This window comes from Pleurodeles waltl, chromosome 4_2 (assembly GCF_031143425.1).
Source record: "Pleurodeles waltl isolate 20211129_DDA chromosome 4_2, aPleWal1.hap1.20221129, whole genome shotgun sequence".
Classification (NCBI taxonomy): domain Eukaryota; kingdom Metazoa; phylum Chordata; class Amphibia; order Caudata; family Salamandridae; genus Pleurodeles; species Pleurodeles waltl.
In genome coordinates this window covers 330,082,171-330,106,686 of record NC_090443.1, presented here as the reverse complement: position 1 = coordinate 330,106,686, position 24,516 = coordinate 330,082,171, and the positions used below count along the sequence as shown (strand labels likewise).

General features: G+C 44.1%; 1 protein-coding gene across 2 annotated transcripts in view; it reads right to left on the bottom strand.

The window, feature by feature from the left end:
- Positions 1-24,516, bottom strand: part of TMEM184B (transmembrane protein 184B) — a 405,031-nt gene that overhangs the window by 330,995 nt on the left and 49,520 nt on the right. For both annotated transcript variants that reach the window (XM_069231330.1, XM_069231331.1), the window contains exon 2: positions 22,490-22,732. In XM_069231330.1, coding sequence (XP_069087431.1) covers positions 22,490-22,720 — 231 coding nt within the window. In that variant the 5' untranslated portion in view covers positions 22,721-22,732. The remainder of the gene's footprint in view (positions 1-22,489; positions 22,733-24,516) is intronic.

The window sequence follows — 24,516 nt, the reverse complement described above, 5'->3', positions numbered from 1 at the left end:
TTAAGGTTTTTGGGATTAGCAGAGGGGGCAGAAGGTGGTGACACCTGTGCTCGCATGGTGAATCTCTTGAGAACTGCTTTCCCTAATATTACAACGTGGAACTGTGACATGGAGGTACAACGTGCTCATCGGTTCCCCCTCAGACACCTGCAATTTGGACAGGCCTATAGTTGTTTTGGTAGTTTCTTGTTGCACCAGGCCATTTTTGAAAAAGCCCACTCTGATGTCAAACGGAGTCATGATGGTCATACCTTTTTTCCACCGTCCCGATTTCTGTCACACCACAGGTGGAGATGGAGAACTAGGGCAGCTTATTAAGCCCATTCAGGAGCTTGGTAGGTCAGTTTATCTGGTGAATCCAGCTTGCTTAAACATTGATTTTGACAGTGATCAGAATTCCTAAAGGACTTCGCCGGTGGGCCTGGAGCTGCTAAAACTTCCCAATCTATGGATGTGATTGACTGTTCAAATATATGTCCCCCCCCCCCCAACCCAGATTATTTTTTGTGGGTGCAAGGGGGCAGAACGGTGGCACTAGATGGGTGGTTTAGTTGCCAGCAATCTGGCCCTGGGGTGGCCGGAATGCCTTGCTATGATGGTGGGGCAGGTGGGTGGGCGATTGGTGGAATGGGTTGAGTGGTTTCGGGGTAGGGGTTGTGGGTCAGGGAGTGGGGTTGAGGGGTGAGTCAGGCAGCACGACAGGAGAAATTATGCAAGTTTAAGGGCACTGTCTGTTATAGAAGCCTATGTGGAGAAACATTTAATTATACTGAAGTTAGGGGTTCCGTAAGCCAATATTTTGATCATGGTATAATGGGTACGAGTAAACTGTGAATTGCCTTGATTAATATATGCAGACTGAGCGATAATTGTTAAATGAAGAAGAGTTGCTCATGATTTAAAAGCACTCCAGGCTAATATGCTGTTTACAGGAGACCTGTATTAAGGAATCCAGGAAACATCTTTTGGAGTCCATTGGTTTTAACCTATTTGGAAGCATTTCACAGATCGCAAGGACGAGAGGAATGGCCATATTAGCCAGCGGTAACTCACGCAGCTTTAGGCGTATGAAACCTGCGCTGTAGATAGGTGATCACAGAATGCTTATATGGGAATGGACAGTTAACTTTAGAAACAGTTTGTGGGTCAGTACTTGATGATTCGACATTGTTTAACTGGTTAAACAACGAACTGGCCCTTTAGTCCACCCCAATTATACTCTGTAGGGATTTTAATTTTAATGGTGGGTGGGTGGCTAGGGAAGGGTGTACGGTCATAGTCAGGCTGCAAGACAAAAGTTTTTAGGCTTGAAGTCATTTGTGTAATGCCCATGGTCTGTCTGATCCTGGGTACACGTATAATACTGAACCACATAAATCCCATGCCCGCTTGGATTACATGTTAATCTCATATACTCTCTTGCAAGGGGCCGGGATTCAAACATTTCCCAGGGTTATGTCCTATCATAATCCATCAGTGTTCGTGCTACCTAGGATCAGTTTCCAGCCTATGGTCCAGGACTGAATTTTCAATCAGGCGTTGTTAATGATGGATATATACATCATATGAGTCACTGGATCCCTGAGTTTCTGGGGATTACTTGAGGATCTGCCTCGGTTGGTGCGTTGTGGGATGCCTTTAAAGCTTGCGTCTGTGGAAAAACCTTAGTTTTGGGCCTATCTTTCAAAAAACAGAAAATGAATCGGCTTGCTGAGGTGCATACGGCTCTAGAGCGATCAGAATCTTGGTTGACTGCCATAACACACATCTTGAACAAAAAGGCAGCCAAGAAATATACAGTATGGAAAAGGGAGAGTTATGTATATAGTGAACTTGTGGGCCACCAGTTGGCAGTCCTCAATAGGCAAAAAGAACGAGTTACTTACCTTCGGTAACGACTTTTCTGGTGGATACATTAGCTACCTGTGGATTCCTCACCTAATGAATACTCCCATGGCGCCAGCATTCGACGGAAATCTTCTTCCTAGTCTCTGCACGTCGACGAGGACGTCACTCTAGGCCACGCGACGCCGTCTGACGTCATACAGGCAATAAGAGGTCCTCGACGACGTGCCGACGTCAGTACCAATCATTTTTTACGTGCATGAGAACAACCAGGCAATGCAATGAAAGAGCAAGGCAACATCCCATTACATTGTAAAAATACACAACATTGCATGAATAACTGTAAATCTTTTATATATATATATAACTCTCTCTTTTTAAAATATATATACACATCAAGTATATACACAAAGATATATACATATATACATATATAAATATAATATATACAACATCTATTGCACCCTCGAAGACCAAGAGGAGCGCACTCAAGGATTACTTGGTAAGACCAGAAAGGCAACGGGGAGGCGGGTGGGACCGTGAGGAATCCACAGGTAGCTAATGTATCCACCAGAAAAGTCGTTACCGAAGGTAAGTAACTCGTTCTTCTGATGGATACAACTACCTGTGGATTCCTCACCTAATGAATAGAGTCCCAAAGCAGTACCACGCCTGGCGGTGGGTGCCTAAATGGTCAAACCAAGAAATCCTGCAGCACTGACCGTGCAAAATGGCCGTCCCTTCTAACCTCAGAATCCAAACAGTAATGTTTTGCAAAAGTGTGAAGGGACGACCAAGTTGCGGCCTTGCAGATGTCAACCACAGGAACACCTCTGGCCAAGGCCGAAGTGGCCGACTTAGCTCTGGTGGAATGAGCTCTAATGCCCTCAGGAGGATCCTTCTTTGCCAAAGAGTAACAGATTTTAATGCAAAGAACAACCCACCTGGATAGTGTTCTCTTGTGGACTGCCTTTCCTCTCCTCTTGCCCATGTATCCAATAAACAGCTGATCCTCCAGCCTGAAATCCTTTGTTCTATCAATAAAGAAGCTCAACGCCCTCTTTGGGTCCAGACGGTGCAGTCTTTCTTCCTCTTTAGAAGGATGAGGCGGAGGATAGAACGTGGACAAAGTAATTGCCTGAGCCAAATGGAAAGGTGAAACAACCTTCGGGAGGAAAGCAGCCTTGGTCCTCAACACCACCTTATCCCCATAAAAAGTTGTATAAGGGGGCTTTACTGATAAGGCCTGCAACTCACTCACTCTCCTTGCTGATGTTATAGCTATCAGGAAGACTGTTTTTAAAACCAAATACCTTAAGGGGCAAGAATGCATAGGTTCAAAAGGGGACCCCATAAGGAAAGTCAGGACCAAGGACAAATCCCATTGCGGCATAACGAATGGCTTTGGAGGATATTTATTTAGAAGACCTTTCAAGAATCTGATAACAATAGGGGATTTAAATAAAGATGGTTGGTCTGGAAGACATATGAAGGCTGACAAGGCCGATAAATAACCCTTAATGGTAGCCACTGCACAACCTTTCTGCGCTAGAGACAGAGCAAAAGACAAAACGTCCGATAGATGAGCATGCAAAGGATCAATCTGCCTCTCTCCACACCACGCAACAAATTTAGACCATCTATTAGCGTAGATAGATTTAGTGGAGTGTCGCCTGGCCGCTAATATAACATCCACTACCTCAGGCGGGAGAGAGAAGGAACTCAGGTTGCCCCGTTCAATCTCCAGGCATGTAGGTGCAGACTCTGGAGGTTGGGGTGTAAAACCTGCCCCTGCGACTGCGAGAGGAGGTCTGCCCTGAAAGGGAGACGGAGCGGAGGGCACCTTGAGAGTTGGAGAAGGTCGGAGTACCATACGCTCCTTGGCCAATCCAGAGCTATTAGGATGACTAGAGCCCGGTCCTGGCGAATCTTCCTCAATACTCGAGGAATCAAGGGTATGGGAGGAAACGCGTAAAGCAACTGGCCGCACCAGGTTATTTGAAACGCGTCCCCTAACGCTCCCTGCATCGGATACTGGAGGCTGCAGAATAACGGACAATGCGCGTTCTCTCGAGTGGCAAACAGATCTACCCGAGGAAACCCCCACCTCTGGAAGATTAAACGGACTTGATCTGGATGGAGACGCCACTCGTGGTCTGCCGAGAATTGGCGACTGAGACTGTCCACACGCACGTTCAAGACTCCGGCCAGATGGTTTGCTATCAAGCAAATCTGATGGTCCTTTGCCCAGGACCATAGTCGAAGAGCTTCTCTGCAGAGAAGGTACGACCCCACTCCTCCCTGCTTGTTTATGTACCACATCGTGGTAGTATTGTCCGTTAGGACCTGTACCGACTGACCACGAAGGGAAGGGAGGAAGGCCTTGAGAGCCAGACGTACAGCCCGTAACTCTAACAGATTGATGTGAAACATCTGTTCCTCTGGAGATCAAAGGCCTTTGATCTCCAGATCCCCCAGATGAGCTCCCCACCCTAGAGGGGAAGCATCCGTTATGACTGTGGCCACTGGTGGCGACTGCTGGAACGGCTTTCCTTGTGAAAGATTGTTGCTTGCAATCCACCACTTCAAATCCACAGCAGCATCTCTGGAGATCTTGACAGTACTCTCTAGATCCCCTTTGTGTTGAGACCACTGCCTTCGGAGGCACCACTGAAGAGCCCTCATGTGCCAGCGAGCATGCGTGACCAACAGAATGCAGGAGGCAAACAGACCGAGCAGACAAAGGACCTTGAGGACTGGAACTACCGCTCCATTTCGAAACATTGGAACCAAATCCTGAATATCTTGAATCCGCTGAGGCGGAGGAAAGGCTCCGTTCAATGTTGTATCCAATACTGCCCCTATGAACAGGAGGCGCTGAGAGGGCTCTAGGTGAGATTTGGGCTCGTTCACCGAAAAACCCAGGTCGAACAACAACTGGGTTGTTGACTGCAGATGATGCGACACAAGCTCCGGGGACTTGGCTTTGATCAACCAGTCGTCCAAGTAAGGGAAAACTGCTATCCCCTTCCTTCTGAGTTCTGCCGCAACCACCGACATCACCTTCGTGAAGACTCGAGGTGCTGAAGTAAGACCAAACGGAAGGACCGCAAACTGATAGTGCTGCGATCCCACCACAAACCGGAGATACTTCCTGTGTGACTTGAGTATCGGGATATGAAAGTAAGCATCCTGCAAGTCGACAGACACCATCCAGTCTTCCTTGTTCAACGCCAAAAGCACCTGTGCTAGGGTCAGCATCTTGAACTTTTCCTGCTTGAGGAACCAATTCAAGATCCTCAGGTCCAGGATTGGTCTCAAACGACCATCCTTCTTGGGAATCAGGAAATACCTTGAGTAACATCCTCGACCCCTTTCCTGCTCTGGGACCAACTCCACCGCGCCCTTTGAAAGGAGGGCTTGTACCTCCTGTTCTAGCAACAGGAGGTGTTCTTCTGAACAATAAGAAGGGCGGGGCGGGATGAGGGGCGGGAACTCCCGAAAGGGAAGGGTGTAGCCTTTTCCCACAATACTGAGAACCCAAGTGTCCGTTGTAACAGTCTTCCATTTGGTGAGAAAATGCTGTAATCTTCCCCCTACAGGAGAGGAGTGAGTGGGAAATGGTGGAAGCCTAAGGCTGCTTCCCCTGCTGATGAGGAAGAGGCAGAGTGCTGCTGAGAGGCTCCTCTGGTGCAGACCCTACCTCTCCCTCTAAAAGATCTATAGGGATGGGAAGAGGCAGGTTGCTGATATCTTCCCCGAAAGGAAGAGGAGGAAGAGCCACGCCCAAATCCACGAAACCTCCTGAAAAATCTGGAAGAGGCCGTGGAAGAAGGAGCTTGGAGCCCTAACGACTTAGCCGTGGCCCTGCTCTCCTTAAAACGTTCCAAGGCCGAATCAGCCTTGGCTCCAAACAGTTTGTCCCCATCAAACGGGAGATCCAACAATGTGGACTGTACATCCGCAGAAAAGCCCGAGTTACGGAGCCAGGCCTGCCTCCTTGCCACCACAGTTGTGCCCATTGCTCTGGCTACCGAGTCGGTCGTATCCAGTCCAGTCTGGATAATCTGGGTCGCAGCAGCCTGGGCATTTGAAACAACATCCAAAAGACCCTGGGGAAGCTCTGTAAATGATGAGGAAATGTCATCCATCAGAGCATGAATATACCTCCCCAGGATACAGGTTGCGTTGGTGGCCTTCAACGCCAGGCTGCAGGATGAAAAAATCTTCTTGGACTGCGCCTCCAGTTTCTTTGAATCTCTGTCCCCAGGCACCGTCGGGAAAGAACCAGGCGCTGACTTGGATGAACAGGAGGCCTGCACCACCAAGCTCTCCGGCGTAGGGTGCCTAGACAGAAAACCAGGGTCAGTTGGAGCCGCCCGATACCTCCTGGCCACGGCTCTGTGAACTGCTGGGGAAGATGCCGGCCTCTTCCACACCTCTAACACCGGATCCAGCAGAGTGTCATTAAATGGCAAAAGAGGCTCCGCCGCAGCTGAGGCCGGATGTAGCACCTCTGTTAGAAGGTTTTGTTTAGCCTCCACCACCGGCAAAGGCAGGTCCAAAAAACTAGCTGCCTTCCGTACCACTGCGTGAAAGGAAGCAGCCTCCTCAGTATATTCTCCCGGGGACGAAAGATCCCACTCAGGGGAAGTGTCCAGCCCACTGGCCGACTCCAGACCACGCAGCCCATCACCCGAGTCCTCTAGCTCTCCTTCCTCCAGGGCTCGTTGGTACTCCTGCTCCTCTAATACACGGAGAGCACGTCTCCTCGAATGAAGCCGTTGTTCAATACGCGGAGTCGACAATGCCTCCGCCGAAGTCGAAGATCGGCGCCGATCTTCAGAAGCCACCGACGCCGCGTCCGGCGCCACAGGTAACTTCGGCGCCGACGAAAGAGCAGTCGAAGCAGATGGATCCACCGGAGTCACAGGCCGAAATCCTGACGTCGACGGGATGGAAATCCCCGGGGCCAATCCCTCTGAAGCCACCGGAGCGGCCACCGGCGCCGACACCGGCGCCGAGCCCACGTTCCCAAAAGGGAGAAAGGGCATAAAGGGTGCCGGCCGAAGAGGCACAGGATCACCCAATGAAAAGGCCAAAGGCCCAGCCGGAGCACCCCCTGGAGCCATCTGTTGGAAGATGGCATACATCGCATTCAAGAATGCGGAACTATCGGCTCCAGGGGTGGGAAAAGCCGGATACTGGGGTGCCTGCGGAGAGGGCAACGGCATCGAAGGATGCGGCGTAACCGTGGGACTGATCTCCCATGTCCTTCGGCGCCGATCCGAAGACCTGGAACGAGTCTCCTTTGAATGACGCCGAGATTCTCTACGGCGCCGGGAGTCTCGATGACGCCGATGTCTTGGCGAAGAAGACTTCTTGTGATGCTTCTCCTTCGATTTCGCCATAAACAGCTTCGCCTCACGTTCCTTGAGGGCCTTTGGATTCATGTGCTGGCCTGAATCACAAGTCGAGACGTCGTGGTCGGAGCTCAAACACCAAAGGCAGTCGGAATGAGGATCCGTCACTGACATCTTGCCTCCACACTCACGACAAGGCTTGAATCCAGACTTTCTCTGCAACATTATTACCACAGCGAAAGACTACGCAGCAAAAATACACTGTAACCACAAAAGTAACAGTTGCTCCCTCGAATATAAACGTTTCGAATGCACGGAAAAAGGGGAACTGACGTCGGCACGTCGTCGAGGACCTCTTATTGCCTGTATGACGTCAGACGGCGTCGCATGGGCTAGAGTGACGTCCTCGTCGAAGTGCAGAGACTAGTAAGAAGATTTCCGTCGAATGCTGGCGCCATGGGAGTATTCATTAGGTGAGGAATCCACAGGTAGTTGTATCCATCGGAAAACTATGTTTAAAACAAGGCAAATCTTGGACTCCTGCAACACCTTGGTTTTGGACGTCGATGGAATTTGCAAGGTTTTTCGGGGATTCTATGAGAACTAATATAACGAGAGTTGGGGTCAGATAAAAGGGAGGAGGGCATACAACTTTTATTTAGATTCCGTTCCCTTTCAGAATAGGACTGCTGAAGAACAGGACTAGTTGAATGCTTCCTTTACATTGGAGGAACTAGAAAGCACCATCAAGCAACTGCAGTCTGGAAAAGCGATAGGCGGTATAGGATTCCGCTAGAGTTTTATAAAGTTTTTTTCTTATATCTGAGTCAAGATCTGCTTTTTATTCTGGAGCAGACACGGAAGGGACAGTCTGCTCCAGATACATGGTCATTGGATAATATTTCCTAAAAAAGGTAAGCCCCCACAGGATCCAAGGTCCTATAGGCCTATAACCCTCATTAATAGGGACGCCAAAATGTATGCCAAGATTCTAGCAGCACATTTGAGTCAGGTGATTGGCAAATGAGTATCCCTTGGCAGCATGGATTTAACCCTGGGAGGGGTACTACAAACCACACCCGGCGTGTTAATGCACTTTTCGATGCAGCAATAGTCTCTATGGCCCTATGCGATACCGTTAGACACCGAAAAAGCATTTGATGGGGTTTCCTGAGACTTCTTTTAGTTAATATTGGGCCGCTATGGAATCAGGCCAGGTTTTTTAAAAGCTATAAGAGCATTATATCATAGATCGATTGCCAAACCGTTTTTTTTTTTTTTTAAAGGGGGACATTCAGGTGTAATTCATTTACAACAAGGTACTAGGCAGGGATGCCCTTCCTCCCCTTGATACTTTGCATTATAATCAATCCCTTTATTTTGAATTTGTAACAAAACCCCTTAATTCCACCTATGCAGTTTCAGGGTTAGGACACCAAAGAGCTTGCTTACGCAACAGATGCGGCAGTTGTGACACCATGTACCACGGAGGCATTAAAACAAATAGTGTGTGTTGCACAGGATTTGGAAGCTTCTCATGCTATCTTCTCAACCAAAGTAAAACCCAAATAGTTGTAAATCATTTTGTAAGGATTTACGATGATAGGGTTGTGGAACGTGCAGTGAATTTGGGGGGTCACCATGACAGCAGAGCTTGGTCAATTGGGGGAGCGCAATTTGGCCCCGGTCAGTGCAAAATCAAAGATGTGCATAGACTGGACAACCTTCACCTTTCAATAGTGGGGCGAAGCAATATCATAAAGGTGATCTTTTTTACAAAAAAAGTTTGCATTTCTTCACGATATTTCCCTTGAATTTGGTAACTGCTGGTTCAAAATCATGAATAATATGGTGATTCGGTTTATCTGTGCATTCGCTTAGACTAGAAGAGCACTAAAATACTTGACCCTTCCTAGGGAGACGGGTGGCTAGGCATTACCTGATTTTAAACTGTATTACTGGGCTGTGGCTCTTAGTTATAGGACTACACTTTTCTGGGAGCAGGAGGTGGCCGATAGTGTGGGTGGAATCCCATCCGTATATAACTTTCTGCAGGGGGAAAGAGGCCAAGGGCAGCTTTCTCCGGCAAGTTGAACCCAGTTACTTCAAGAAAGTTTGGTTCAAGATCATCCTTGATGCACACAGAATTTGACTTTCGCTCCAAAAGAAATTGGGTTTGGGACGATTACATTACTATACCCCTCTGCAGAGAACTCCTCTATTCCCTGATATCTTCTGCAGCCCTCCCATGAAGGACTGGAGTCTGCGAAGTATACAGTGGCTGGATGACCTTTTTGGGGTCAGACGGGCTACTCTTGTTTGAAGAGATCCAGGATAGATTTGAATTGCCCTACATAGAAGTTCTTAAATGTCTACAGATCCGTGATTTTTAAACCTGCAAAGGGGGAGGCGCCCGGGACTATCAAAGTATTGCTTGCAGATCAGCTGGTTTGGAGTGAATCTTGATCTATTAGCTTGCTCTATAGAGATTTAAACATTCTTTTCTCAGACGATCTCGATAGACAGAAAGAGAAATAGCAGAATAGACAAGGGTCGACTGACTTTTTTTTATTTTTTATAATCATTAGAGTTGGCCAGAATCACACTGTTATTTGCAAATTTACAGGTACAACATTATAAAACGATCTACAATCTGTATTATGGGCCCTGTAAAATAGCCAACTGGGGAGGGATGGCCAGCATTACATGTTCCCAACTTATGTATGCCAATTTTGAATTGTTGTGTATTTATTAATTATTTTAAAAGCAGAGGTCCAAAATTGGTCTGAGTGACTTGTCTTACTTTGGGATGAGGATGCATACTGAGCAGTTTCCTTGGTAGGTTGCTACTGTTCGCACTCGGTCTATTGACCCCTTTTTTCAATCTGTCCTGCACCTCGCATTTAAGCGGCATCTCTCCTCTTTCAAGTGTGCCCTCTTTCTTGGTTTGACCATTAGAGATGTCTTCATGAGTTCTATGCAATATCCATGTAGCACAATGCTGAGGATCCACTTGTTAGATATGACACCCCAACCACTCGTGAAGGAAGGCCATTATACTGACCCGGGCTGTATGACTTTAAAAAAAACACACGCTTTCACTGTGCAATTTGTTCAATTAATGCATTTATCACACAGATAGGTTTAAATAAGGTAAGTGAAATATATACGTTTTTTGGCTTGAAATGCTGAGTGTCAGAAGACCCAGACTGATTATTTGGCAGGTCTTCTTTGCAGTTATGTGATTACACTATAGTTGAGTTATGTTGTCAAGCCTTTCTGTTCAATGAATCCAAGTTGGTTTACGACGTCTTTTCCTCTTATGGTCCACACTTGTTCCCTAAGTAGGTTTGTGCTGTTTCGGTGTACCTCCTCTTGGTTACTGAACAGGATGCAAGATTCAGTGAGGAAAATAATGATGAACAACAGAACGCAGAGACAGTACAGTTGTGGAATGTTGAGGAAGAGTATTAAACACACACACACACACACACACAGGGAGACAATCAAAAAAAACCTCCCCATTTAAAAAAATATATATTTTTACTTTTCTTATTTAGTAAAGACCCACCCCTCCTTTACTAATTACCCTTACTGCCCTAAGCCCCTACCCATCCCAAAACCCTGAAATACCTTTACCACCCAATACCTTCATCCACCCCTTAACCCTAAAAATACCCTTCCCATACAATACCCTTACCCCCCCAAACCCTAAAAATACCCTTACCTTGCACTAAATCCTAAAAGATGCCCAAACCACTGGTACCCCTACTTACCTACCCCTAAACCCTAAAATACCACTACTACCCTGTGCCCCTACCAACCCCAAACCCTAAAAATACTTTTCCCACCCAATAACTTTACCCAACCCTAAAAATACCCTTTCCACCGAATTCCCTTACCTAACCTTAAAAACACCATTATAGCCCCATGATCCTACCTCCCCAGGACCCTAGGTAGCATGAAGAGATATTGGCTCCTCCTCTGTCTGGATTCAAGGGTTTTGACAAAGGAAGCATGTTTGTGCCCTCTTCTCTTCGAGTTGTACTCCACACTTGTGCTCTGCCCTTTTCACGGCTGTTTTATATGGGGACATTGTCTGGAGGCAATGGTCTCAAAGGGTAGGAGTCAATCCCCTCTTCAAGCAAATCTGCTTCGATGTCTTGCCACTCGTTGACACTTTCGATGTCAGTGGAAAGCCTCTAGTCATCGTCAAGCTCTTTTCGTTTTAAAAAAACCATTTCCAGTTCTTCTCGTGGTTTTGGTACTCTCGGCAGATCTAGTTTAACATCCTCCAGTTCTTTACATCTCAGCTCTTCTGAGGACTTTGAAGGGATTCGAAATTTGTGATGGGATGCTCTAAAGCCTTTTTTTTTGTTTTTTTTCAGGAGCGATCAGTTCCTTCCTTCTCTCTCGCTTGTCCTTCGACGAAGAGTGCTTCTGCAGGGATGAGACATCCACTGACATCCTTGTGTCGGGACCGGTGAGGCTCTTTGTGTTACAATTTCCCTTTGTTTAACTAATCTTTTGGCACTGAGCTAGCCTTTTAAGACTTTGAGTCTGCTGATTTTGGTTGGCTCTGCCCTGATTTCTCCCCTGGTACCAGAAGACTTTTTCAGGGGTCTCCCTCCTTATGTTTCTTCAAGGGACCAGGTATCATCTTGACAACCTCTCCCATGGTGTCCAACCCTTCAGTGCTCCTGTTGTCCGCTTCCATGCTCGACAGCACACACTCTCTAAGGGATGGACTTTCCTTTTGCATTTGCACTGTGGCGTAGTGTGCCTGTCTCGGGTTGACTCTAGTCCAGGATTTTCAGGAAGAACACAGTGCATGCCTCGCAGCCTTTGGTGTTATGATCCCTGGATAAGCAGAGGTTAAAGACCTGATGAAAGGCCTTCTGGGTAAATTTGTGGTGGCACTCAGGAAAGAATCTAAGGGGAGTGTTCTCAATTTCCACTAGCAGATCCGTTGTCCTACCAGTGCATTCTCTGACCATGTGGGCACCCCCACATGGTGTACCTACTTTTCGGTGCTCAAAGATATTTTTTGGTTCTTTGTCTTTTCCTTTCCACAGATGTCCCTCAAAAGTCTGTTCTTTCTTTGGTGTCTGCAGCAGTTTAGGTGATGCATCCAGGCTCAAAGATGGAAAAAAGAATATGAAGATGGTTACCATTCACAGAGGCTTCCATGGTGCAAGTATGGAGTTACAAAAGACAGACAAAGCACCAAATGGCCACACATGCCCAGACAAGAAAAAAGGGGAAAAGACTTACAAAGAATTCCGGACCCAGCCACTAGATGGGGAAATATTGCACACCACGTGAATCCAGAAAAGGATTCATGCTGTAAAATGCTGCTTAGGTAAGAGAAGGAGTTGAGGGAAAGAAAGAAAGGTGCTAGAACTACAAAGTGAGGAAATAATGTCCCAAAAGACAAAAAATCTTCTTTCCCATCTGGCCAAACACACTCAAAATCTCTCTCCAGCAGGAAAGACTGAAGAGTACTCCCTTCAACCAATGCTGAACAAACTTGGATTACCAAGGTCTCCTATAACTGATCTGCAGTGCTGTGCTGTGCTACAAGCTACTTATGGTGCGGACTGATGTTTGACCAAAACTTAGACCAGCTTATCTACTAATGGCTCATTAAATAGCAGTATCCCCCTAAGCTTTCACTTTACATGCAAACATTTCAATAAACATTAAATTATTAGGCTCTGAAAGATCAATGGGAATAGGTAATAAAAACAATCACTGCAGAAAATAGTATAGGTTCTGCTGGGGGCGAGCATCTGAGATCAACAGATAAATCTATGCTGAATCCAGTCCTTTGAAGTCTTAAAGAGTCATAAAAACCTGCTAGTTTGAATCCTTATCCAACAAAGGCAAGAGGTTATCTGCTGCACTCTAACCACCATATATATGCCAAACCTTTTGGAGCATCTGAACTCCATTCAAGTCAGAACCAGAGAGGTGCTCTGTTCTCCCAATAAATACCTTACTAGTCACTGAAGAAACTTCTGGAAATTCATCACCTCTGAATTAAGAGTTGCCCTTTATTTTAGCTGTTGCCATGAATTTCTGAGGAATCAGTGATGCCAGAATTCGACTTAAACAAAGCTGTATTAGGGACAGCATTGACTGAGGAACAGGCTGTACAAGGGGCACCAGGGCTCTCTGCATCACATTGTGTAACTGTCATCATGAGAGAGGCATTTAAGAGTTGCTTTTAGAGAAAGTAATTAACACTGCATCACTGAAGGCCTGAACTTCTTTTACGATATAACTTACCAATAGGAATTTTATTAATTTCAGTATGGGCGTCTGTTCAGATGAGGAGGTTGATCTTTATGTAGACTTTCTTTACTTCTTCCCATGGCCAGAATGAAACAGACTATGCTCCCTTTTCTGTTTCTTAAGAAGTGAAGGAGAGCGGCCCCAGAAGGATTTCTGGACTGATACAGAATACCTGTCCTCCTTCGTTAAGATGATCTTGAGCAAACTTTGATCAAAGTTAACATCATCTTTGCCTTTCTCTAAAGCATTGGATTCATGCAGAGATCACATGACTTACATTCATGAGATCCGTCTAACTACACAGAAGCTCCAGATGGGGATGATGGCAGAAATCAGCTACCAACTGTTGAGAATTTGGTTGATGATTTGGGAGGAAATAAAGCTTGCACACTACAGATAAATTAATAAAAAGATCTATCAAATCAGTAAAACGTTATCATCATCCTTAGCACCCTCAGATACTAGGTCAGGGGAGGTTCACAAAAATGGAATACACCTCTGTGGTGCGTTTGCACCAAATATGAACTGTGTCACCTCTTAGCATAATATTTTAGTTAAGGAACCTGCAGCAGCAGGAAGGCATTACAAAGATGGGCCTTCCCCACAGTTTTCTTAAGCCCAACATAGCGTGCCCAAAGCCATAGTACAGGTATGACAAGATTAGAGTTCTTGATGATAGGAGCATTTGAAAGAGTCCCTACATATATACACACTTTAGCTCCCTTGGTTAACCTGAGGTTGGATTGAGACCTTGGATCAAGCCCAGATACTTTACTTCTGTAGAGGTGTTTGAGGCAGTCAGACAATGGCAAGATGTTAACTGGGTCAAGCTTTTATGCAGCAAACCACAAGTAAGGAGCTGACTTTTAGATGAATTGGTTTTCTGTAGCATTTCAGTATTTGCAATCAACTCCTAAAGTTCCCCATTTGGTAATTTGTTTCTTCACACTAACCTTGGCATCCTCAGCGTCATTGCAGCAACCATGCTTGAAAAAGTTGATGAGCTTTAGGAGTTGGAACAGCTAAACGTTAAAAAGTAAATGGGAGATCATTAGCCTTGATGTACACCTTCCAAGTTAGTAAACCGTGTTGTGGAGAAAGAGAAAAAGTGTCCTGATTTGTCATTTTTCAAAAACGTAAGTTTTAATCAAATCAAGAACAGTATTGTGGATTTCACAGTCATTTAGCCAACTGAGTATTAGATGATATTTAACCATGGTGAAGGCAGACTATGGGCCGAGAAGAGAAATCAAGAGTCTTTCCTGTTACTGAGATTCAGTGTCTGTTTTGGGACCGATTCCAGTCTGTCAGACAGGAGAGAACTGTATTCAGTAAACCAGAGATTAGAAAGAAAGCTGCCTTTTCAAAAAAAGTCTACATAAAAGGTCAGCCTGTTAATGGCTTGTAGTTTTCGGTCTCTGACTGAACAAGTGTTGGCTATTAAGCATTGGCTTCAAGTACAGGTTTTTAGTTTGCTGGCAAACGTTTGGGAAAAGAGGGAACACAATCGCTCTGGCTGGTATGGCACCAGACGATGCTAGGAGGATGTTTTTGAATAAGTTTGAGGGACAAGGCTGAGTTGGTGATCTGCTGATAGTGCCTGACATTAGTTCAGTAGTTTCTCTTTATGTTAAGCGTGCTGAATGCAGAGTTCTGGTTGAGTAGATTTTGCACTAGGATTTTTCATGAAAAAGGTGTCAACAATTGTTTAATTGGAAGTGAGTCACCAGCTGTTAGGCATTTCCACTAAGTTACCCCCTAGTGAATTCCAGACCTTCTGTGGTCAAAAGTCTAAGAGTAGTAAGAGATCCTGTCTCTGGGGTAGAGTTTTCACTTTAATGTCATCTTTTTTTCTACATAGCCTTTCCATGATTCTAGTTATAAGTTTTGCAATTTTACTTCCAGATAAGCAAGCTACCCTTCCGATGGTCTTCTTGGTTTTCAGATACTATGAGGAACACTACTGTCTCAAATTTGGAGTACAGTTGGTGGAACCGACAGACTTACCAGAAAATATAGTGGCCCTTTAGCAAGTATCTCTGCTCGGGAGTTGTCTAGGTTTAGGTAGTCCTATGGTCTGGCACATCAATTTGCACAGGAAGCTAGTGGCGAAATGGCCGCAATGGGAAGATTGAGGTAGAAGTGCATTAAGTGATGATCACATTAGGTTGCTGTTTGCTTTCAGCCACTGAGTTTAGTCCTTTAGGAGCTACAATTGCATCATGCACATGGCCAGCAGAGTGTATCTGTCTAGTGACAAGTTCATGGAGATCAAGTTCTTTAGACTTACCAAACAGGCATGTCGAGCCACATGCTGAGGTCACTCAAGATGCATACATTTGTGAAACAGACAACATGAGAGCATCTGAAAAAGCACTTTTGGGAGAGGAAAATCTGTGGCTCAGCAGAAAAGGTGTTGAGGAAGTCAGTCAGTTGACAGATGTATGAGTGAAAAAAATCGCACTCCACTAGTTTTTGGACTAATACAGACAGTTGGTGAAGTTTGTTTTCCTTTGTAAACCACTGCTATTTCCATACTCAGTAGGTGTGAAGGTGCTGCGAGGGCCAGATGTTTGAGGGCTGGGAGGTGTCATTGAGTCGTCAAGTCTGTAAAACTAAAGATATTCCAACGCAGTGACAGTTTTCTCAAATATTGTATTCCCCCATGACACAGTCAACCTCTCTGGCAATTACTCTAACTGGTTCAGTCAGCAATGGGGGCGGAGATATGTAGTTGATTGTTTTGTAGGATGCTCTAGAGATTTCACCAGTCAATCAGATCAATGATGATGCAAGTGAGAAGGGATAGTTATGGAAGCTGCTCTGTTGATTGTTTTTGTCTTATGAGCAACAAGGGTCTGAAGCTGGTGGTCTCTCTTGTCGAAGAGCTAAAAGAGCTAGGAAGGGTGCCAATCTGTTTGATTTGGCAAATGCACAAGTTCTAATGGTTTCCCAGGCTTTTATCATAGCAGAGTCCCTGGGCACATATGACTGCTCCGGACACTGAGGACAGTGAAGGATTAAGTGAAGGTCTGCTGGTTTTGCAAAGATGTTTAGAAAGCTGCACTTTCAGCTGTCTTTTCTGCCAACTTCTCGTGGGGTTTAAAAGTTGGTCTGCGATACCCTTTTGGTTGCCTGCTGGGCTCTGTTTGTTGATTTAGGTTTGTACCCTCACCCCCACACCCAATTAGCCTGTTTTTCAGCTCTAATCACAGCATGACCATAAGCAATGAATAACTACCACTACAGTTCAAGGGCGTGAGACCTCAGTTGGTTACTCAAAACAGCATATTCACCTCCCTAATACCTTGAACCCTACAGTCATTTTGGTCTGGTGCATACTGCAAGAGTGACCATGGAGGTGCACAACTCAACCTCCAAATAGCCTCAGATCCACAGTATAAGCGACCTGGTGAACCACACTTGATGATGCCACTGCTCAAGTTTGTTCTTAAAATGCTGTTGTATTCTTAGTGTTTTTCCTGTTTATACCCTCCACTGTATTTAATACATTAATGTAAGTACACGTTTTTCAATTATAAACATACTGAATTTAGTATTATTAGAATGCATATATTGCTTAATGCTTATTTTGTATGATTTGATAGAAAAACAATTCTTTATATATGTAATCATTCAAACAGTCAATAATGTTTCATAGAAACGTTTTAGAAATCATATCAATGCAACTGTTGTTGATTTTTTTGCAATTGTATGTTTAAAAGCAATATGAACGGCTGCGTTTGGACCCGTTTAATAACAGATTTCTATTAGTGTTTAAATACTGATGCATAATGCCATTAGAAAGCCATGCTGGCACCTCTATTTGCTCATCTGTTCTCCCTCCACATTAGCCCTTTTTCTTTAATAGGGAGATTACCTTAGCCAACGAATAACTTTCACCGCTGTTAAAGACTGCAACACCTCCTGTATGTGATGTCACATGGCCTACGATATTTAACCACTCCTCCCAGGGGTTCTAGTCAGACATCCACAAGAATGGCAGAAACATTTTGCGAGTACTCCTGTTGCATCTTCTGTTAGGGCCTATGGCCTGGTCTCCTATTATGGACTGGATTTATGCTCCCCTACCTCTTTGAATTCATCTAACATACCAATGATATTCCTTCTAGAGCATTACCTGACTCCTGGGAGCACCAGATACTTCTTATGCTGTTACCATCATGTCACGCATAGGATGACTCACTCCAGGACATACTCTGGTTCCGTGTTTCCAGATGCCTGTGAGTTACTCCTGGGTAGACCCTAGAGCGCATTTACTACAAAACCATTACCTTGCATGAATCCAGTGCATTTATACATTTGCTCCTATGTTGTATGAGTGGACAGTGAAGTCAAACTACTCCTGCAGCCGGGATGCAGTCCATGCCTGTGTGTTATTCTTTTTTCTCTTCTATAAACACTCCATGCAATGTTTTACCTCCATTATATGTAATTAGTGCATTCCAAGGAGTTGTTTCAGCACCTCTGAATGGATACAAAATAGGTAATTTATCCTAGTGACCTGTATCCAGTTTGTACCAATGGATTACTCCAATCAAAACAGGTGTATGGCCTTACTGATATGCAAGGCAAGGGCTTAGACCATTTTAGATTGTCCTTATGGCATAGTTCTCAACAAACTGATGTATACATACAATTTAATTATGGCAGAAACTTGCTGTGGTACCTTGTCATCCGCTGTCATTGGTGAGTGCCAACAGAAAAATTGCCAATATACTTGTTTCAGTTAATTCAATGGATCCCCTCTATCAACTTTAAAATGGAGGAAAATAGTATACGTAATCACTATCAAGTAATCCTTACTTTACAAATAGCAAAAGAGGCACTCAAAATTTCAAATATAAGACCAGAAAGGCAGAACAGTGGAAGAATTAAGAGGACCAGAGTGGACCCGTCCAGGTTTACTACAGAACTTATCCCAGAAAACAGAGGCTATTTTTTTTACCTGTTTAGATCAGGAAGCTGGTTATAAATCACATTATTAAGGCACACAATAACATTTCTAATTCGATATAATCACTCTTAATTAGGAAAGTAAAAGGTAATGGACCACAAATAAAGGGTTGGTTTGATCAAAGTTGTACTTGTGCACGTAGTGAGCTTATTAACAGTGTCCATTCACACCCTAAAGATAGAGCTGCTACCCCGGCTTGCAGACACAGGTACAAAAAGGCTGTATCTGAAAGGATAAAAGAGCTACAGGAAGAGGCATGGGAAAATGTAATCCAGGCAGCATAGACTAGGGACAAGATCCTTTTCTGGAAAACAATAAATGCCCCTTTTCTCATGCACAGCCTAGCCACAGAATAGATTATTCAATCTTGGTTGATGTATGGGTGGGCTATTTTACACCAATAGTTAATCCTCTGGTAAGGCCTGATGTATCTTTTACCCCCTTTACAGCTCCCATTGTTTTCAGCTTCGAAAAGTTAACAAGAGCACTGAACAAAAGTCGCAAGGGAAAGCCTCCTAGTCCTGGCAGCGTCCCTCCAGGTACATATAAATATGTTTATGGGCGCTCTTGCTAACCATGGTTTTAAAAGCGGGAGGTAGAGGCAACATACCCCTCTTCCAAGTGAGAATCAATAATATTTCTGATTTTTAAGAAGGGCTATAAAAGTGACAGTGTTAGGCACCAATATCATTGCTTGATTCATTATCTAATTAGGAAGAGTTTTTCTAGGAAGGCAGGAACAGTGGGCAGATAACACAATCCTAACCAAGGTACAGTATGGGTTCAGGAGAGGGTTAGGAATGGCAGTGCAGTGCCTCAACCGGACTATCCTGGTGGGGACGTTCACTAGGGCAAAGGAGGGCAGTTTACATCTGTGCTTTAGGGATACGTGGAGCACTTTTGATCTGGTGAACCACAACAAACTGTAACTGTATGGATAAATTAGGTGCACCCAAGGATACAATCCCCCTTCTAGCTTACATGTATAATGATCTAATGGCTAGGTTATGATTTGGACCACTGGGAGAATTAACTCACCCACTAACGATAAGAAGAGGAGTGAGGCGGGGTGATCTTACACATTTCCTTTTCTCTCTATTTAACACTGTTGATGAATAACTTTAATCTCTTGGTATCAATGTTCCGAGAGTTCGCCAACGACCTGTACCAATACTTTTATACGGTTGATGATGCAGTTTTATTACCTCAAACTCTCCAAGATCTGCAGAATCTCATTAACTCCTTCACAGAATTTACGCAGGAGCAAGATTTAAAGATACACTTAAAGTTTAAAATGAGCTGAGGCAAAGGAATGTTTAAGACATGTTTTTTATATTAAAGGGGCCAGAATAATCAACACCAAGAGTTTTAGCTATTTAGGTCTAACATTTTCTTATGACACTGGGAGTGCCCAAAAAAAGAGCTAGTAGCAATACTATGATGGGAACTATGGAGGAAATATTCACCTTTGCTACCAAGTATGGTGCTAAACCCATCAAAGATATGTTAATCCTTATATTATGAAATCTGTCACTGCAGCGTTATACGGATCAGGTGACTAACCATTTGGAAGCAACCAATTATTGCAGAGGCAAAAGATGAAATTTCTGAGGTGACTCCTAAGTGTTCCACAGTCGAGCTCTGAGACAATTTACAAGTAGTTCGGACTCCCCCATATAATGGACACAGAAAATGTAAACCCTCTGCTATTGTAACAGTCAATATGGACCAAGGCTGAAACTCAGTTTATGAAAGCAACCCTGAGAGATTTTTTAACCCTGCATCATATGTTTAAAATACCATGGATTGCACTTATTGGGGATATGCGAAGGGGAATATGCAATATAGATGGTGAATTTCGGAAGACTCCTGAGAACACTGCGCGGTTCTCAAAAAAGGAATTAAAGGTCCACATAAATGGCATAGGAGCACACAAATTAAACTTGAGCAATTACAATAAAGCTAGTATTGTGAGCTCCATGTCCATTCACGAGTTATCTAGGATAGAATCATATTTACTCACGGTCCCCAACAAATATCATGGGTACATTTTAACACATTTACCTCTAGGAATTGTTCACAGACTTGTTGCATTACCGGAAATTGGCTGTGGGGTTCCAGATGAATCAATCTGCCTGTGTAATAAGAGATCCTCTGGGGCAACACTGCAATTGCCACTTTTTAGCAAATTTTATAATGTATATAGGAAACAAATTTAAAACTATTAGTTATAAAGGAGAAGCTATTTGAATTTCGGGAAGCCTTTAAGTATATGGCCAGGTTAAACAATGCCCTATTATGCAATGCTGTTGCTACATACATTATACTGGTATTACGTGTAAGTAAATCCTGAACATATGTGAAGCCTTAATAAAAATTGCTCTTAATTACTTCCTTTTTTTTTTTAGCTATGGCATTTTGCATCAGTTAAATGAGCTTTTAACTTGAGATATTTGAAGCTTTTAAGTATGTATTTAGGTTCTCCTTTAAAAAAAAAATATTTTATGGTTTATAATGTGTATAAACCCTAATAAAGATTAAATGGAATACTCCTGTCAGCTCTGTATGCGCCACAAGCAGCATTTAACCAAACTATCAAATACTCAAATCTCATTCACACAGTTGTTTTGATAATGAATTGAATGGGATTGACAGGACTGCAGCATTAGGCCATAGCTTCGTAAATTAGTAATTTTCTTACAGTTGGTCTAGGTTTCATTTGGAGAGGGCCAGCACACCTATCTCTGACCTCTGGTCCCTGGCTGCCTGTAACCTGTGCATTCCTACCATTTGCTGTTCTGACAATCTTGCACAGAGAATTTATCATCTTTGACTGTATACAGTACATGCACTGAAATTACTCTTTTGTCGCGCTATACTTGTACCCAGTGCATTCCTTTGGACTGATCCTTTGCAATTCCTAGGTGGATTGTTTATAGCATTTCCATAAAGACCTTTTATCAGGGCATCCCTGTTGGTAATATATTCTCTGCTGAAAGCCTCTCAAATATTTTTACCTATTCCCTTTCAAGGTTGTAAAGCAAAGACTTCATGATAATCTACTTCTCATAAGGACAAGAGAATGTATTACACTTGTCATCAAGCATTACATCACATTTCATATCATAGCCAAACTCATAAATCACACCCTTTCAAACACAGAAGCATAAACCACACTCTTTTTGACTCCCCTACACGCTTAGACTCAGTGACCAATGTGAGGATAAAAGCACAACTCTGATAATCAAGCATGTCCCCAAAATGTTTTTCCCACTCACCACACTGCCATTAAGTACTTGATCAACCAAGGATCACTCCCAGTGTACTGAACTATATGCAAGCTAATGTACTTCACACGAGGTATGAATGGCTATATGAATACACTAGAACAGTGGTTCCCAACTTTTGACTTCTGTGGACCCCCACTTTATTATTATTGGAACCTTGGGATCCCCATTGAATCATTTTTGGAATTCGGGGACCCCCCCCACTGAGTCATTAATGAAAGCCGGAGTCCTGCTATGTTAATATGATTTCATTTTTGAAATAGTCGCGGACCCCCCTATGGAAGCTTCACGGACCCCCAGACCACAGATTGGGAACCACTGCACTAGAAGACAGCATTCACCTCATATGAACTGAATTTACCCTTGATGAAACGAGTGAAGAGTATGATTGATGTGAACCCTGCCACCCCTGCTTTTTCCACAGTTCAGCATGAATATGTGACTTAACTTTTCTGATCATGTGGCTTAAAAAGGACCAACAGATTTCATAATGTTTAAACGATGATACATCTTACTGACATGGACTGCAATTGTTTGCAATGTTCAGTTGTATAGGGATCATCAATAAAGTCAATGGAAGCCAAGCACAGCTTACAGCCTGTAAGCCTTCAGAACATCCAACTCTCGTTAAAGACTAATTTAATGAAACATGGGGACAAACGGCTGACTAAGCATAGGTAATTAGTCATGAAACACACTATTCAAGATGTACAACATACCTGGTGGCAAGTGATGAGCAGTGCTGTCCATACGAAAAACCCAGAAACAGCCTGGGTGGTGGTGCTCATTAGAAACATGGGCTGTTCCAGAGCCAGGGGTCCGAGGGGCACCGGGACAAAATCTGGGCCAGCAACAGTTGGTGCCCCTTCATCAGGAGTCATCACCCCAGTGGACATTGCAGCTCCGTTGCTGGGGTCCCCTAGGGTGGCGATAGCAAGGATGTCAGGCATTGGCCCAAGGATCTAAGGAGAGAACACAGAGTGAAGATATATATTAAACACAATGCTGGATAGCATTAGCAGGGTGCTCACTGCAACTAAGAGGGAATTCTCTTGCTCTACTTCAGCGTCTACCTGCTGATAACATTGCATCTTGTCCCTACCTAAGATGGAGTAGTGAAAATCACAGTCAGTAAACAAAAGATAGATCCTGTGCTTTCCAGAGGAAACCCATGCAAATTCTACATCCAGAAAGCTCTCAAAGTTCCCTTGTGTACTGTATTGACCTGTGTGAACCCAGCAACTGCAGAGGCACAACTCTTTAACAGCAGCACTGCAAGCAAAGCAGCTCTGCAAACACAGCAATTTCTCATCATATCCACAAAAACAGAAAATGCAGGAAATCAAAACAAAGGGAATGAGGAAGACAGAAAGAAACCTGCTACATCTCCATCCAGCAACTCGAAGATGAAGATCCCTCGATGGATTAGCCGCTCTTCAATAACGAGCAACAGTGTGCACACAGGAGAACCACTGGGCACTGACGTGGCATTGCTACCCATGAGACCTGACGTGTCACCTTGCATCACTCCCTGGGCACAACGTACCACAGTGCAGATGTATTTATGAGGTTAGTTAAGCATCTCTATCATACATGAAAGACATAGAAAGATTAAGTATTGTTAGAGTTAGATCACATGCAAGTGAGCAACACTGGGTTGTAACAGACAGTCATGAAGAGCAGTACAAAGCCTTATAATCACAAGAGGCTAACCAATCCTTCTAGTTAATACCAGGTAGCGTGTCGAAGAAGGGTCAATAATTCACAAAAGAAATAGGGGTTGTAGGTTTTACATTAAAGTGCTCAGTATGGGAGGAACAGAGGTCTACAATAGGGTTATTACAAAAGATGTGACCAAGAAGAGAAATATACCCTAACAGAAAGATGATATGGGGGTTTAGAGATAGTGGTCAACAAAAGTTCGGGATCCGACTGGAGGTTCACGGTTTAGCATGATGGTCTAAGTCAGAGGGGCACACTGGGGTCTTACGTGATTTTAAATTCAACATCTGCCACCTGTGGAAAAACCCACTGTGAACAGAAAGGTAGGCTATTTGGTGCCTGTAATAGCAGGGAAGCTTCATTGGAGTATGGGGGGGGGGGGGGGGGGGGAGACGTTTTCATAAGAATTAAGAGAGTAAAAAAGGATCAGACAGAGAAGGAGGCAGCTGCAGAATAACGAAACCTATGTGGGAGTAGATCATTTATGAAGGTGCTTCATCGGTGGAAGGTGAAACTGGGAGTATTTGGGTGGGGTGGAGAGGACGGCCAGGAGTAATTTCAACTGTGGCAGTGAACCCTGATACCATTCCGCCTAAAGGACGTTTCAGAGGTTTGTAACAGACATTTTTTAAAGGAGTATGGTAACAACCCAGACTCTCCGTAGCATAGAACAATATTTATGACAGATTGTACCAAAGGGAGGTTTTGATCACAGAGTGGAAGTGAACTCTGAATCTAGAGTTAGGGAAGGGGAGGAGGGTTTCGAAGATCTTGCATGCACTGGTAAAATTTTTGTTTTTGCTGCATATGGGTAAAGCAATGTTTGCGGATGAATTAGGGAATAAAACAGAAAATGATAATGTCGGGCACTTCAGTTATGGTAGGCCAGGTCAAATATGGTCAAAAAGAAATAGGCTAAGAACAGAGCGAGACACCCTGTTCAAAACGACCAGGAGGTTGCTGACGAATAATTTTGTTAGATTAGTACTAAACTGTAACAATGCTGCAGTAAGCCAGCCGAAAA